Source organism: Berghia stephanieae, chromosome 9 (genome assembly GCF_034508935.2).
Source record: "Berghia stephanieae isolate SIO BIC M18660-M18661 chromosome 9, UCSD_Bste_1.3, whole genome shotgun sequence".
Lineage (NCBI taxonomy): Eukaryota > Metazoa > Mollusca > Gastropoda > Nudibranchia > Aeolidiidae > Berghia > Berghia stephanieae.
The window spans coordinates 25,560,825-25,573,516 of NC_088368.1; the positions used below are offsets into that span (position 1 = coordinate 25,560,825).

The 12,692-nt window shown below is 35.6% G+C and overlaps 1 protein-coding gene across 4 annotated transcripts in view; it reads left to right on the forward strand.

Annotated features, from left to right (window-relative positions):
- Positions 1-12,692, forward strand: part of LOC144979927 (neuronal calcium sensor 1-like) — a 152,728-nt gene that overhangs the window by 124,315 nt on the left and 15,721 nt on the right. For 3 of the 4 annotated variants that reach the window (XM_078927216.1, XM_078927218.1, XM_078927219.1), the window contains exons 4-7: positions 2,063-2,152; positions 3,684-3,762; positions 4,373-4,539; positions 5,600-5,675. In XM_078927216.1, coding sequence (XP_078783342.1) covers positions 2,063-2,152; positions 3,684-3,762; positions 4,373-4,539; positions 5,600-5,675 — 412 coding nt within the window. Of the gene's footprint in view, positions 1-2,062; positions 2,153-3,683; positions 3,763-4,372; positions 4,540-5,599; positions 7,312-12,692 lie in introns of those variants that run through there. The other variant, XM_078927217.1, reaches the window with a different exon arrangement.

Below are 12,692 nucleotides of genomic sequence, written 5' to 3' on the forward strand. Positions count from 1 at the left end.
AAAAAATGGCTGAAAAATATATTAGGTATTCTAATATAGATAAGGCCATATTGATGGGATGTGGTGAGGTAACTTACTCAATAAATTGAATTAAATTAAATTGAGCTTTTATATAGCGCAATATCCACCGAATGTGCTCAAAGCGCTTTACAAGGGGTCCCTGGCCAACAGCAACATTTAACATGTAGGACGGGACATGACGTCTGTTAGACGATATTACAAATTTTATTCGGACAGAGACAATGCTGTTAACGGTCAGGTACTCATCTTACACCTGAGTACGGTGAGAGAATGTGAGTAAAGAGCCTTCTCTAAGGACTCAACTAGGCGCCGATCGAGGCTCGAACCCAGGACATTCCGATCCAAAAGCGGGTGTCATACCACTAGACCACATTGCCGCATATCATGTCTGCCTGCCAAAACAATTATAACCAACACACAAAACGGTGTGTGTTATTATTATTTGTAACGTACAACTAAAGTAAATTTATGTCACCTCTCTGGCGGTCTGAGAGCTGAGTGACGTCCACTTCATTTATTCTATAAACTGTAACAACATAATTACTACAATTTAGGGCAATGATACGATTATCATTATACGCCATTGCTGGTACCATGGTGGTCCCTCCCTTTAAACTGTCCGATACACCTGATCGACTCTGCCGGTCAAAAAACAAATAATACAAACGGGGATAGGATCGGGTCACTGTTATGGTAATAAGTACAGATAAGTAAATATGTTGAGGCGGAGGAGGAAGAGGAGGAGGAGGAGAAGGAGAAGAAGAAGAAGAAGAAGAAGAAGAAGAAGAAGAAGAAGAAGAAGAAGAAGAAGAAGAAGAAGAAGAAGAGGAAAGGAGGTAGAGGAGGAGGAGAGGTGGAGACAAAGACGAAGAAGAAGAAGAAGAAGAAGAAGAAGAAGAAGAAGAAGAAGAAGAAGAAGAAGAAGAAGAAGAAGAAGAAGAAGAAGAAGAAGAAGAAGAAGAAGAAGAAGAAGAAGAAGAAGAAGGATGAGGACGCGAGGAAGAGGAGAATAAGGAGGATGGGGAGATGAGGCGGAGGAAAAGGAGGAGGTTTATGAGGAGGACGAAGAAGAGAAGGAGGACGATGAGGAGGAAAATGAGGCGTGGGATGATTGTAGTAAAAGGAGGAGGACGAGGAGGAGAAGGAAGGGGTGGGAGTGTAGGAATATGGAGGAGGATGGCAAAGAATAATAAGACGGGGACGGGGAGGTTTATATGGCTGAGTGGATTAGGCATTACACTTCCCACGGTCGCCAAATTTGGGTTTTTTACTTTACTTGAGCCCTGTTTGGGAACAACTGAGGCTGTACTGGAAAAGCCGTATCGGTAACTTTTCAACAGAATGAGACATCACTTAGGAACCATTTATAGTTTTTGTCCATATGCTCAAATTATTAGTCACATTGCAAAATGTACTCAAAATGACCTGTGTTCACAGTTTTCAAAATATTCAACATCTCAATTGATCATTTTGTTCATTTGACCCATGAGTATGTTTATATATTTCATAAATAAAGGAGTGTGTTTACATTGATAAAAAAATATCCAATCGCTGGAAAGCATCACATCATGTCATAACTTTTTTCTCCACTTAAAGTTATTCCAGCTATCCTCATTGTGCCTGATCCGGATCTTGGATCTTTTATTTTTCTTTTAAGCCACACATTCTGATAAAATCTAAATAAGATATGTATTTTGTTGGGGAAATGATTAAATGCGATTAAAAACTTTGAAAACTAAATTAACTTTTCCTAATTAAGGTTCTTTATGTATCTTTATTTTGTTTTGTTTTTTTTTTTTTTGTTTGTTGTGTTTTGTTTTACTGGGTTTTTTTTTTAGTTTATTATCTGCTTGATGCTTGCTTGTTGTTTGTTTGTTTGTTTTTGTTGTCTTTTTACTTTGTACGCTAATAGTTATGCTATTTTATTTTTTTGTCTAGCTTGAAATCGTATTTTGTTTCAATACATGCTTTCATTTACGAGTACCTCTATCCGTGTTTGTCACACAAATCACCCCTATTTATTTTTATCACTCTTCCACAGGAATTCCAAGAAATATATCAGCAGTTTTTCCCTCATGGAAACCCCGTCAAATTTGCTGGCTACGTCTTCAGAGCGTTCGACTCCAATAAAGTAGGTATTTTCTGTTCAATGAAAAGACTTGAATTTCTATATACCTGTAGATAGAATGAATTTAACGGCACTCAAGTCTTTGTTATTGTTTCTTTGCCATCCGCGTTTATGAGTAATTCTTCCTAAACTGCATTAACCAGACTATAAACGTTTAAGGTTACACATAGTTTTGTGTGTTGGTTCATTATACTTCCGGATTGCAATGTTGTGAGCTTCTCAGCCAAACGCATACTATCTATAGCAATTTTTTACTTAATGTGCTCAAAGCACAGAGAGTACCAATCAAATAGTAAGATTTACCATATATAGTGAATGCATTATCTACCCAGTTTAGTCTCTAGATTGGCGAACCAAGGAATAATTAACCAGTAGATTCTTTTGACCAATCAAAACATGGCATTTGTGACGCATCTTCGCACGTGTTCGGACAAACATCGTTGTTTGTTTATAAACAATTATGTGAATGATATTGACCCTTCTTTCTGATAAATGTTATTGTTTTTATAGATAGATCGAAGTTGACGTCACTGCGGCCTTTGTTATTGTTCTTTGCCATCCACGTTAATGAGTAATTCTCACTAAACAGTATTAATCAGACTATAAACGTTCATGGTTACACGCAGTTTTGTTCGTTCGTCCTTATACTTCCAGATAGCAATGTTATGAGCTTCTTAGCCAAACCCAAACTATCTATAGGTAGTTTGCGCTTGGCTAAGAAGCTCACAACATTGCCATCCGGAAGTATAACGGACCAACACAAACAACTATGTATAATCATGAACTTTTATAGTCTGGATAATACATTTAAGTGATAATTACTCATAAACGTGGGTGGCAAAAACCAATAACAAAGACCAGAGCGACGTCATCTTCATTCTATCTATACCGCCAAATGGGTGACTAGTTATCACACAATGTTCTCGATCGAGCATAATATTATAGAGTCTAAACGTGTCAATCTCCAAATCTTTTCTTTGTTAGTTTTATTTGATCAAGCAGTAGACGTGTTTTTTATTTATTTTTTTTTTTTGGACGCATGTTATCGAGAGTAAAACCTGTGTAATTCGCTCTGTTTACCAATCACTGTCATTATTTACATTATGACGACTGTCCGAGAGGCGTGGTTATCTATGTGTCTATTACAAAGACTTTTCCACATGGGACAGGTATCTCAGTGTCGTGACTGGTTATTTTAATGAATTGCGTTATTTTGTTACTTTTGTTTACTCGTAGAATCCATCGAGCAGTAAATGTAAACACGCTGCTTTGTTTATGAAAGTTGTAAACATACTCTCTGTGTCAAGCTGAACAAAAAGACCAATCGTGATGTTAGATATTTCAAAAACTGTCAACACCTTTCACTATGTAGGTCACTTTGAACATATATTGCAATGTGACCAATGACCTCAGGCACTTGGAAAGGTAATATAAATCATCCCCATTTATATTTTTTGATCAACCCTCGTACATTGAACATATACGACGATCCAAATTGTATCTTTCTGAACTATTTTTTGTTTCAAATCCCTAGGACGGCTTCATCTCCTTCCGAGAATTCATCCGCGCCCTGTCCATTACGTCAAGAGGATCACTAGATGAAAAACTCAATTGTAAGTAATGATAGTTTTTGAGGACAAAATATGTGACTGTCGTCTCAAAATGATATTATGTCAACATGACCCTGATGCTTGAAATTCAATTTTGAACTTACAATGTGAAATTTAAGACAAAGGTAATACCTTCATTGGAATAATTGGATATTATTTCCTGAAATTAAGAAAAGAAAAAAAGCATAAATCTCAAATTTGTTGTCTTTTACTTAAATGCCAAATTTATTTTGATGAAGATGCCAAAATATTCTCAGTAAAATGCCAAATGGTCTGAAGAAAACGCCAACATTATTCAAGTACAACTTTTTCTGCAAAATGAGTAGGAAAATAGAAATAATTATCATTTTTCTTATCAAACTACCGTAAATATTTCAACTTGTCTTGTTAATCAAGGGATAAAAACTAGTAAATCCCATACCATTATTATGCATTTTGTCTATTGAATAGGTAAAATGAAAATTTTTTTAATAAAATGCCAAAAATAAAAACAAACAAATAAAACAAACAAATAAAATAATTCTAAACCCAATTTTCCATAAAAACCCTCATATTTCTGTAGAATTTGGCATCAAAAACGCCAAATTTGTAACCCTGATCTATTCCTATCCAGGGGCTTTCAGTCTCTACGATCTTGACAACGACGGGTATATCACCAAATCAGAAATGGCGGAGATTGTAGAGGCTATTTATAGCATGGTGGGAAACCTAATGGAACTCCCCAAGGACGAGGATACGCCCAAGAAAAGAGTTGAAAAGATATTCCAGCAGATGGATGTGGTAATATGAACAAGAACTTTACTTCTTTGCACACACAGCAACCCCCCCCCCCCCCCACACACACACACACACACTCTCTCTCTCTCTCTCTCTCTCTCTCTCTCTCTCTCTCTCTCTCTCTCTCTCTCTCTCTCTCTCTCTCTCTCTCTCTCAACCTCACTTTTTCCTCTGCATCCAATGATTTCTATAGCCTTGCTGGTTTAAGGTATGAAATCCCCCCTTAAGTGCAAAGTTGAATCTTGGGGGTGGGAGGGGGGACTTTTTTTCTTACATCCTCTCGACGCATTGAGATGCATAATGTGTGCTTGATCAGTAACAGCTTTGTTTCTTTTTTAAAAAAGTTAATTGCGCGTTACAATCGTCATATCATGTCAAACATGTTAATTGTTACTGTTGGCTTGGGACTCAGTGAATATAGCGATATAATTATAATATAATAATGTATAATAATACAAAATAATGAATTTGTATAGCGCATAGTTCCTATTAAATAGCTCACAATATCTAGTAAATATAAATAAACTGTCTAGTTCAAACTACATTGATATAACAATAGGAAATATAATAAAATACAGACTAAATACGTATACCACATGCTCTTCTAAAAAGTTGTTTTTCACCGCTTTTTTCAGAATGAATACCCAAGATATCATTCTTTTAGAAATAAATTCATGTTTATCAAATATAAAATATAATGCCATGAAATTTACAGGAAAAAAAAACAATCAATTTATCTAATATTACTTCTTTTTTTACTTAAGTAATCAAATATGAAATGTAAGTCCATGCAATTCACATTTAAAATACCCCCCCCCCCCTTACTTCTGTTTAAATCATCTAATAATTTACGTAATCAAATATATAATGTAAATACACGAAATTTACACTAAAATTACCCTCATTTAATTTATCTAATTTTACTTCTATTTTTACTTAAATAATCAAATATAAAATGTAAATCCACGAAAATTACACTAAAAAATACCCCCCCCCCCCACCCCTCGCCCAATTTAATTGATCTAATTTTCCTTTTTTTTTTTCTTTTTATTAATCCCACCAGAATCTGGATGAGAAGTTGACGCTTGAAGAGTTTCGGGAAGGTTCTAAATCGGATGCATGGATCGTCCACGCCCTCAGTATGGAGCTAAGAGATACATGGCCCGACAGGGACCAATAATTCTATAATTATAATATCTATCCACTTATTATGCACAGTAAATCACCGACCATTTCAAAACGGTTTAAGTCGGTGTAAACCCGATGATAAGATTAGACCTTAAGATTTGAGATAAAATACACGGCTTCATTAATATTGAAGGAATTAGTTTTTCTTAAAATTCCATATAATTCTGAGCCTTTTGAAGCTTTAATGCATTGCACTGTGACCAGGATGGTCCCGGGTTAGAGCCCCGCTTCAGGCATTTTCGTTTTTTTCCCTTGGGTATGATTATTAACTTTCACCTTACCAGCTATTTTTAGAATTTCCCCCGAAAATTCACACCCACCCAGCACAAAAATAGACTTCTTACTCAAACAAAAAAGTTAGAAGTGAGCTCTGCAACACAGTGTTTAGTATTTATAGCTGTAATCAAAGCATTTCTTTAAATTTTGTGATGTACAAGAGAAATCAGAATAAGAAAATTATCGGTTACATCCTGACGAAAGTGACAATTTTCCTATGGGTGGTAAGGAGAGGGTTGACCCCCTATTTTCTCACTTGGCGTTTGTGTGTGTTGAACCCGTGACCTCAAGAAGTCGGGGAGAGAAGGCCCTAGTTACACTACGGTTTGAAGCGACTTTTTTGGGGTCGTGGATAGCTCATACGGTAAAGTCACGATCTCCCCGGCCAGGCGGAGTTGTCGTACCAGTAAGGTCGCGAGTTTGAGCCCCCAAAGCTGCCGCGAAGTTTTTTATTATCTGTTGTCTTCTGGCACTGTCCTACTCACTTCTTGGACAACATGGTTATTCCTGTTGACATCTGACATTTTGATGAATTATCTGTATGCCTTTGTGGACTGCATAGGCGACGGGTATTTATGATGCGGTGGCGGAGGGGCATAAATTTAAAGAAATCACGTTAACCAGTTAAATGTCGTATTCTGGAAAGACGCGTATTTAAAAATTTGGGAAAAATAATCGTCCTTCAAATATGGATCAATTTAAATCACCTCTGGGCAAAAACTCTCAAACCTCAGAATCGCGAATTACGGGTCTTTCCAGAGTACTAAATCTAATTACACCTTTCCGCCAGGACAACAAAAGATCCCGTTGCCTAGGCATTGCATGAAGGAAATTACTGCCGTGCTCTGGAAAAACCCATATTTTAAAAATTTGGCCAGAAAACTCGTCCTTCAAATATCGATCGATTTAAGTGACCCTCGTCCTAGCAAAAACGTTCAAACCTGAAACTTCTCAAATATGTGTTTTTGAAGAGTACGGCAGCATAGATAATCCATCAAACAGGATCTCTGATGTCACATGGAATCACCCATGTTGTCCTAGTGAGCAAATTGGGGGTTAATAATCTTGCCAAAGAAAAAAAAAATAACGAAAGTGCCTGAAGGGGAGCAGATAGAACCCGCCCGGGACCGTTGATCACAGTACAATGCCTTAACTCACTCCTTGCCAGCCAATTTCATTATTTTCTCCAAAACTTCACACCTACCAACATAAAAAAAGCAATAAGAACATTCTATACATAGTGTTATTCAGCAGAATGAAATCTACAACACAGTGTCGAGTTTTTATAGTTATATATATATTTTTTTAAATTTTTTGTTTAATGATATAAATTATAATTGTTTGTTTTTAATTTTCTTCGAAAGGGTATTATGTTGTGAATGAGTGTAAGCGCACTAAATTGAACGTATACTCATATTATAAAATTAGGATAATTATATATATAGTATATTATAGTATATGATAATATTTTTATATAAAAGTCACTAAAAGTATCACTAATTATATTTTTGATCTATTTAACTCTAATTTATATAACTTATAATGGTTTATTATATCCCTGAAATATTAGTTAATGAGACTGAATGGTTAAAAATATAAATCGCGATAATTATTCGTATTATGATGAATATTTACATAACACTAAAGTTATATGATTTAACTATATTTAAATTCAATATCCTAATTGAATTAAACTAATTAATTTAAGAAAAATATTGAAATGTAGAGAGCTATAAAGAAGAAAAGAGAGAGAGAGAGAAAGAGAGAGAGAGAGAGAGAGAGAGAGAGAGAGAGAGAGAGAGAGAGAGAGAAAACGCTTCCAACTTCTTCACAAAACAGTACATTCCAATAAAAGAACTGTAACTCTACCACAAAATTGTACAAATCAACACTGTACAATTACAAGAAATTATCATAGCAGTATGCTCACATTTCCAACACACAAAAAAACAGTTTTTAGCCCCCACAAGAACCATCGAGGAATGGAACACACTCACACCAGAAATCATAGATATTACGAACAACAAAATAGATCATCTATTAAACATTTATTTTTCAACTCAATAACACAATAATGGAGAAAGTCAACACACAATACTCTTCAACAGTCGTAACGTCACTTCCTTCCTAATGACGCATGATATTTTAGTAACACTGGCTCTAAATTATCGGAACAATGGCGGACGCCCGTATGAAATATTTCTCCGGCGAGCATAAAAGCGTATCTAGAGGGAAAAAAACATAAATTTGATCATGTTTTGACTTTTACACATTCTGATCACAAGACATATGAAAAGTTCTAGCCAGCTTGAAGAATAAAAAGTAATGATTTTCTTTGTTGAGAACCAAGATGGCCGCCGTTGCCGGGCGGCGTGACATCAGACTATTGTATCCACTTGTATAAAACCTGCACGGATTGGTAATTCACCTTTAGAAGATAAAGGAGTTGAACTTGAGCTTGAAATTGAAGGGGGGTAAATCATATTTCTGGGGTCATTTCAACGTTAAAATTACTTTTTTGCACGACATAATACCGTTTTAAGGCGATGGGTCTCATATCACGTAGCACGACAAAGTATCAGAATGATAGGGTTAAAATAACAATAAAGATACAGTTTGATTTTTAATAATCAGTTATAAAATGAGAATTATTAATTTACTCTATTAATAAATGTGTTTCATCTCATAATTGCAAAAGACATTTTACAAAATAACAAAATATTTTGATATCTTAGGTTGTAAACTGAGTGCATTCACCTTCCTTTCAGGTCCGTTTTGCTCTCAGTTTGACATTCCCTCTCAGTCATTTTCTTGCTTCATCATAGCAAAGTGAGTGACCGTAGCTATCGTTAACTTATAGATAGTTCGAAGATGACGTAAATCAGGTCTTTGTTTTTGTTTTTTGCCATCCGCGTTTATGAGTAATGCTCACTGAACTGTATTAACCTGATTATAAACGTTCATGGATACACCCCGTTTTGTGTGTTGATCCGTTTTACTTCCGGATGGCAATGTTATGAGCTTCTTAGTCAAGCGCATACTATCTATAGCCTGACATTGACCAAAAATGACGTCAAAATGCCAGTCTTGGGCCACAAAAGAAAACAAATCGTGAGTTGTATTCAATAGTTCAACCAATGAAATAACTTGTTTCCATGAGCTCTACTAACGACAACTCACTAGGCGATGCAATAAAACTAACCAAATAATGACGTCAAAATACCAGTCTTTTTGGGTTTTAGTGTCAGGCTATAACTTAACGATGGCTACGGAGTGACCCCTCTCGTATTAGTTGCCGATCGAACGGAAACCGAACGCGAACGTTTTATCTCGGAATTAAACTTTCTTTCAGTTTCCAATCAGCATATTGAAACAACGCATGAAGTTTATTTGTTATTGTTTTAAAAACACCTTTTGGATAATTAACTAGTAGAATTTTGATCTATCAAACATGGAACTTGTGACATACCTTCACACGTGCTGTGACAAACATAGTTGGTTGTTTATAAACCTTACTTACCTTACCCGGGTTCCATCTCTTTCCAGAGGTCGGATGTCATGGCTTTCCATCCTTCACGGTCCATTGCAGCCTCGTTACAGTCTGCCATGCGCCGTCCTGTAGCTTCCTTGATGCCATCTGTCCAGGATTTCCTTTGTCTTCCTCTGCCTCTCTTTCCTTCAATTCTTCCCTCCATTATCCTTTTTTCGAGACTATCATGTCTTCGCATATGTCCAAAATATGACAGCTTTTTGTGCTTCACAGTCAAAAGAAGTTCTTTTTGTTTTTGGCCCATTAGGTCGAGGACTTCGATGTTTGTTTTTCTTGCTGTCCAAGGTATTTTCAGTATTCTCCTGTACGTCCACATCTCAAAAGCTTCAATACGTTGTTCTGTCTGTGCGGTTAGTGTCCACGTTTCACAACCATAAAAGAAAATGGACCACACATAGCATTTGGTGCATCTCATTCGTGTTCTGATGGAGATATTTGTGTTGTTGAGGATTGCCTTTAGTTTCATGAACGCATTTTTGGCCAGCATTATTCGTCTCCTGATCTCTTTGTCAGACTTTGCATCGGATGTTACCAACTGCCCCAAGTACGTGAACTCCTTTACGTGTTCCACTGGACACTCTTCTATTTCTATATCTATGTCTATGGGCTCTTTCTTTTTTGTTATCACCATTGTTTTTGTCTTCTTCGCATTCATGAACAGCCCCTTTTCTTTACTCTCTTCGTTCACTTTTGAAATTAGCTTCTGTAGGTCTTCCTTACTTTCCGCCAACAGGACAGTATCGTCAGCGTAACGTAAATTGTTGATGTTGTGGCCACCAACCTTCAACCCTTGTGCTGTTTCTACTTGCCGAAATATAGACTCTGTGTATAAATTAAACAAGCAAGGAGACATAACACATCCCTGGCGCACTCCTTTCTTGATTTCAATTGCATCTGTTGTATCTGCCTGCACTTTTATCTGAGCCTTTTGCTGCCAGTACAGATTAGCGATTAGAGCCACATCATTCTCTTCCACACCTATTGCCACAAGGTCCTGGATAAGTTTCTGATGACTAACAGAATCAAATGCCTTTGAGTAGTCGATAAAACAGGCATATATGTCTTTTTGGACCTCTAAGTATTATTCTGACAGGATTTTTAAGTCTTTATAAACAACAGAGTGAATTAATTCGACCTTTCTCTGACTATTGTTATTGTATTCATTCCGCCATATGGGTAACTAGTTATCACACGATTTTCTCGATCATATTATAAACGTTTAAGTTTACACATATATTTCTGTGTTGGACAAACGGTAGAACAGTGGGTTTTTTACTTAGACACATATTATCGGAATTAAAACATGTGTAGTTTGCTATTTTACCAATCACTGTCATTGTTTACATTATGACGACTGCCCGTGAGGCGTGGTTATCTAAGTTCTCACGATATAAATGCTTGATTAGTAATATACACGTTTTAGATTACACATACTTTTATTGTTGGTCTGTTTCATATGGGTTTTTTTTTGTATGAGTAAATTACAGAATTGAAAAGATAGAACGAAGATGGCGTCACTTTGGTCTTTCTTATTGTTTTTTTTTTCCATCCATGTTTCTGAGTAATTCTCACTAAACTGTATTAAGCAGACTACAAACGTTCAATATTACACATAGTTTTGTGTGTTTGTCCGTTTTATTTCCGGATGGCAATGTAGTCGATTTCTAAGCCAATCGCACACTATCTAAAGCGTCTATGACACACGGGTTGTTCACGAATTTGGAACCGATATGAGACGAAAATGAATGCACTTAATTTACAATCTAAGACAGTCTTAGTGATGAAAGATTAATTTAAAATAGATGTCAGTTCTGTTATTTCTCCGATACAAAGAAGCCTTATAAATCAAAAGAGCTAGAAAATGAGTTTTGTCAAAACAGCAAAATTGCAACGCAGTCGCAGATCTAAGATTATTTTTTTTTTTGATGTAAAATAAAAACAAATCAAATTAGTCTTGATTTAAAAAAGATAATTAACAACGCTAAAACATCATTTTGACACCAAGTGCATTTATCATTCTGATAATTTGATTTTGTATGTTTATCTTTGTTCACATTTTGTTTTGTAACCATGTTTTAATCCATATCGTTATTTATGTTGTATCACACGTAAATATTTTGTTTTGTTTTGTTTTATTTTTTAATGTTTGTTTGCTTTCATTTCTTTTTGTTTATCTTTTTAATACCGACTCATAAAACAATGCGCTAGATAAGTTTATCGAGAATGTGACCTATGACTGCGACCGAAATCTGCGTTTGACAACAATATCACAAAATGAAAAAAAAAACAAAAAAACAAAAGAGATATGAAATTCGATTAGTTTCACACATGAATGAGCACATTGTTATCAACAATCATTGCATTACATTTCATTCAATAACAGATTGTATATTATTATTTTGGTATAAGTGTGTATTCTTTTCATTTAGTTAAGTAACCTATTTTACCCTGCTTGTTTGGATCTGTAAACGTGCGTTTTCTCCCAGTCTCGGTGTGTGAATATTTTTGCTTTCATTTTTTTATGATTTTTTAAAAAGATGATTGTATATCTCCTGACGGAATTGTGTGAAAGTTTGTTTTTCTCTTCGTATGAATATAAACCTATGTCTCTTCCTTCATATGAACGTATCTTTCTCACCGTATGAGTTTGTAAACGTGTATCTCTTCCCTTATATGAACTTATCTTTCTCACCGTATGGGTATGTAAACTTGTATCTCTTCCCTCATATGAACGTATGTATTTCCAACCGTATGAATATATGTTACAATGTGTCTTTTCTCTCATTGTATACGTATGTCTTTCTCACCGTATAAGTGTGTAAATGTGTGTATTTCTCATCTTACACGTTTCTAAACGTCTTATGTCTTTTAGTTTGAGTGTGTGAAGGTTTGAAGTCCTGTTTTAATGATTAACATAACGTGTCTTCATATATATTTGCGCATGTGTGCTTTTTTTCTACACGTAAGAAAACGAGTTACATTTCTGTGTGTAATACTTGTCTTTACCTTGTACGAATGTGTGAACCTGTGCCACCAGAGGCGTGGCGTCATCACATTATAAGGTAGTGCCACAATCAGAGGGATAAAAACTTGTATCGAATGAATGAAGTTGACGTCACCAGGCACGCTGTACTGTTATCAA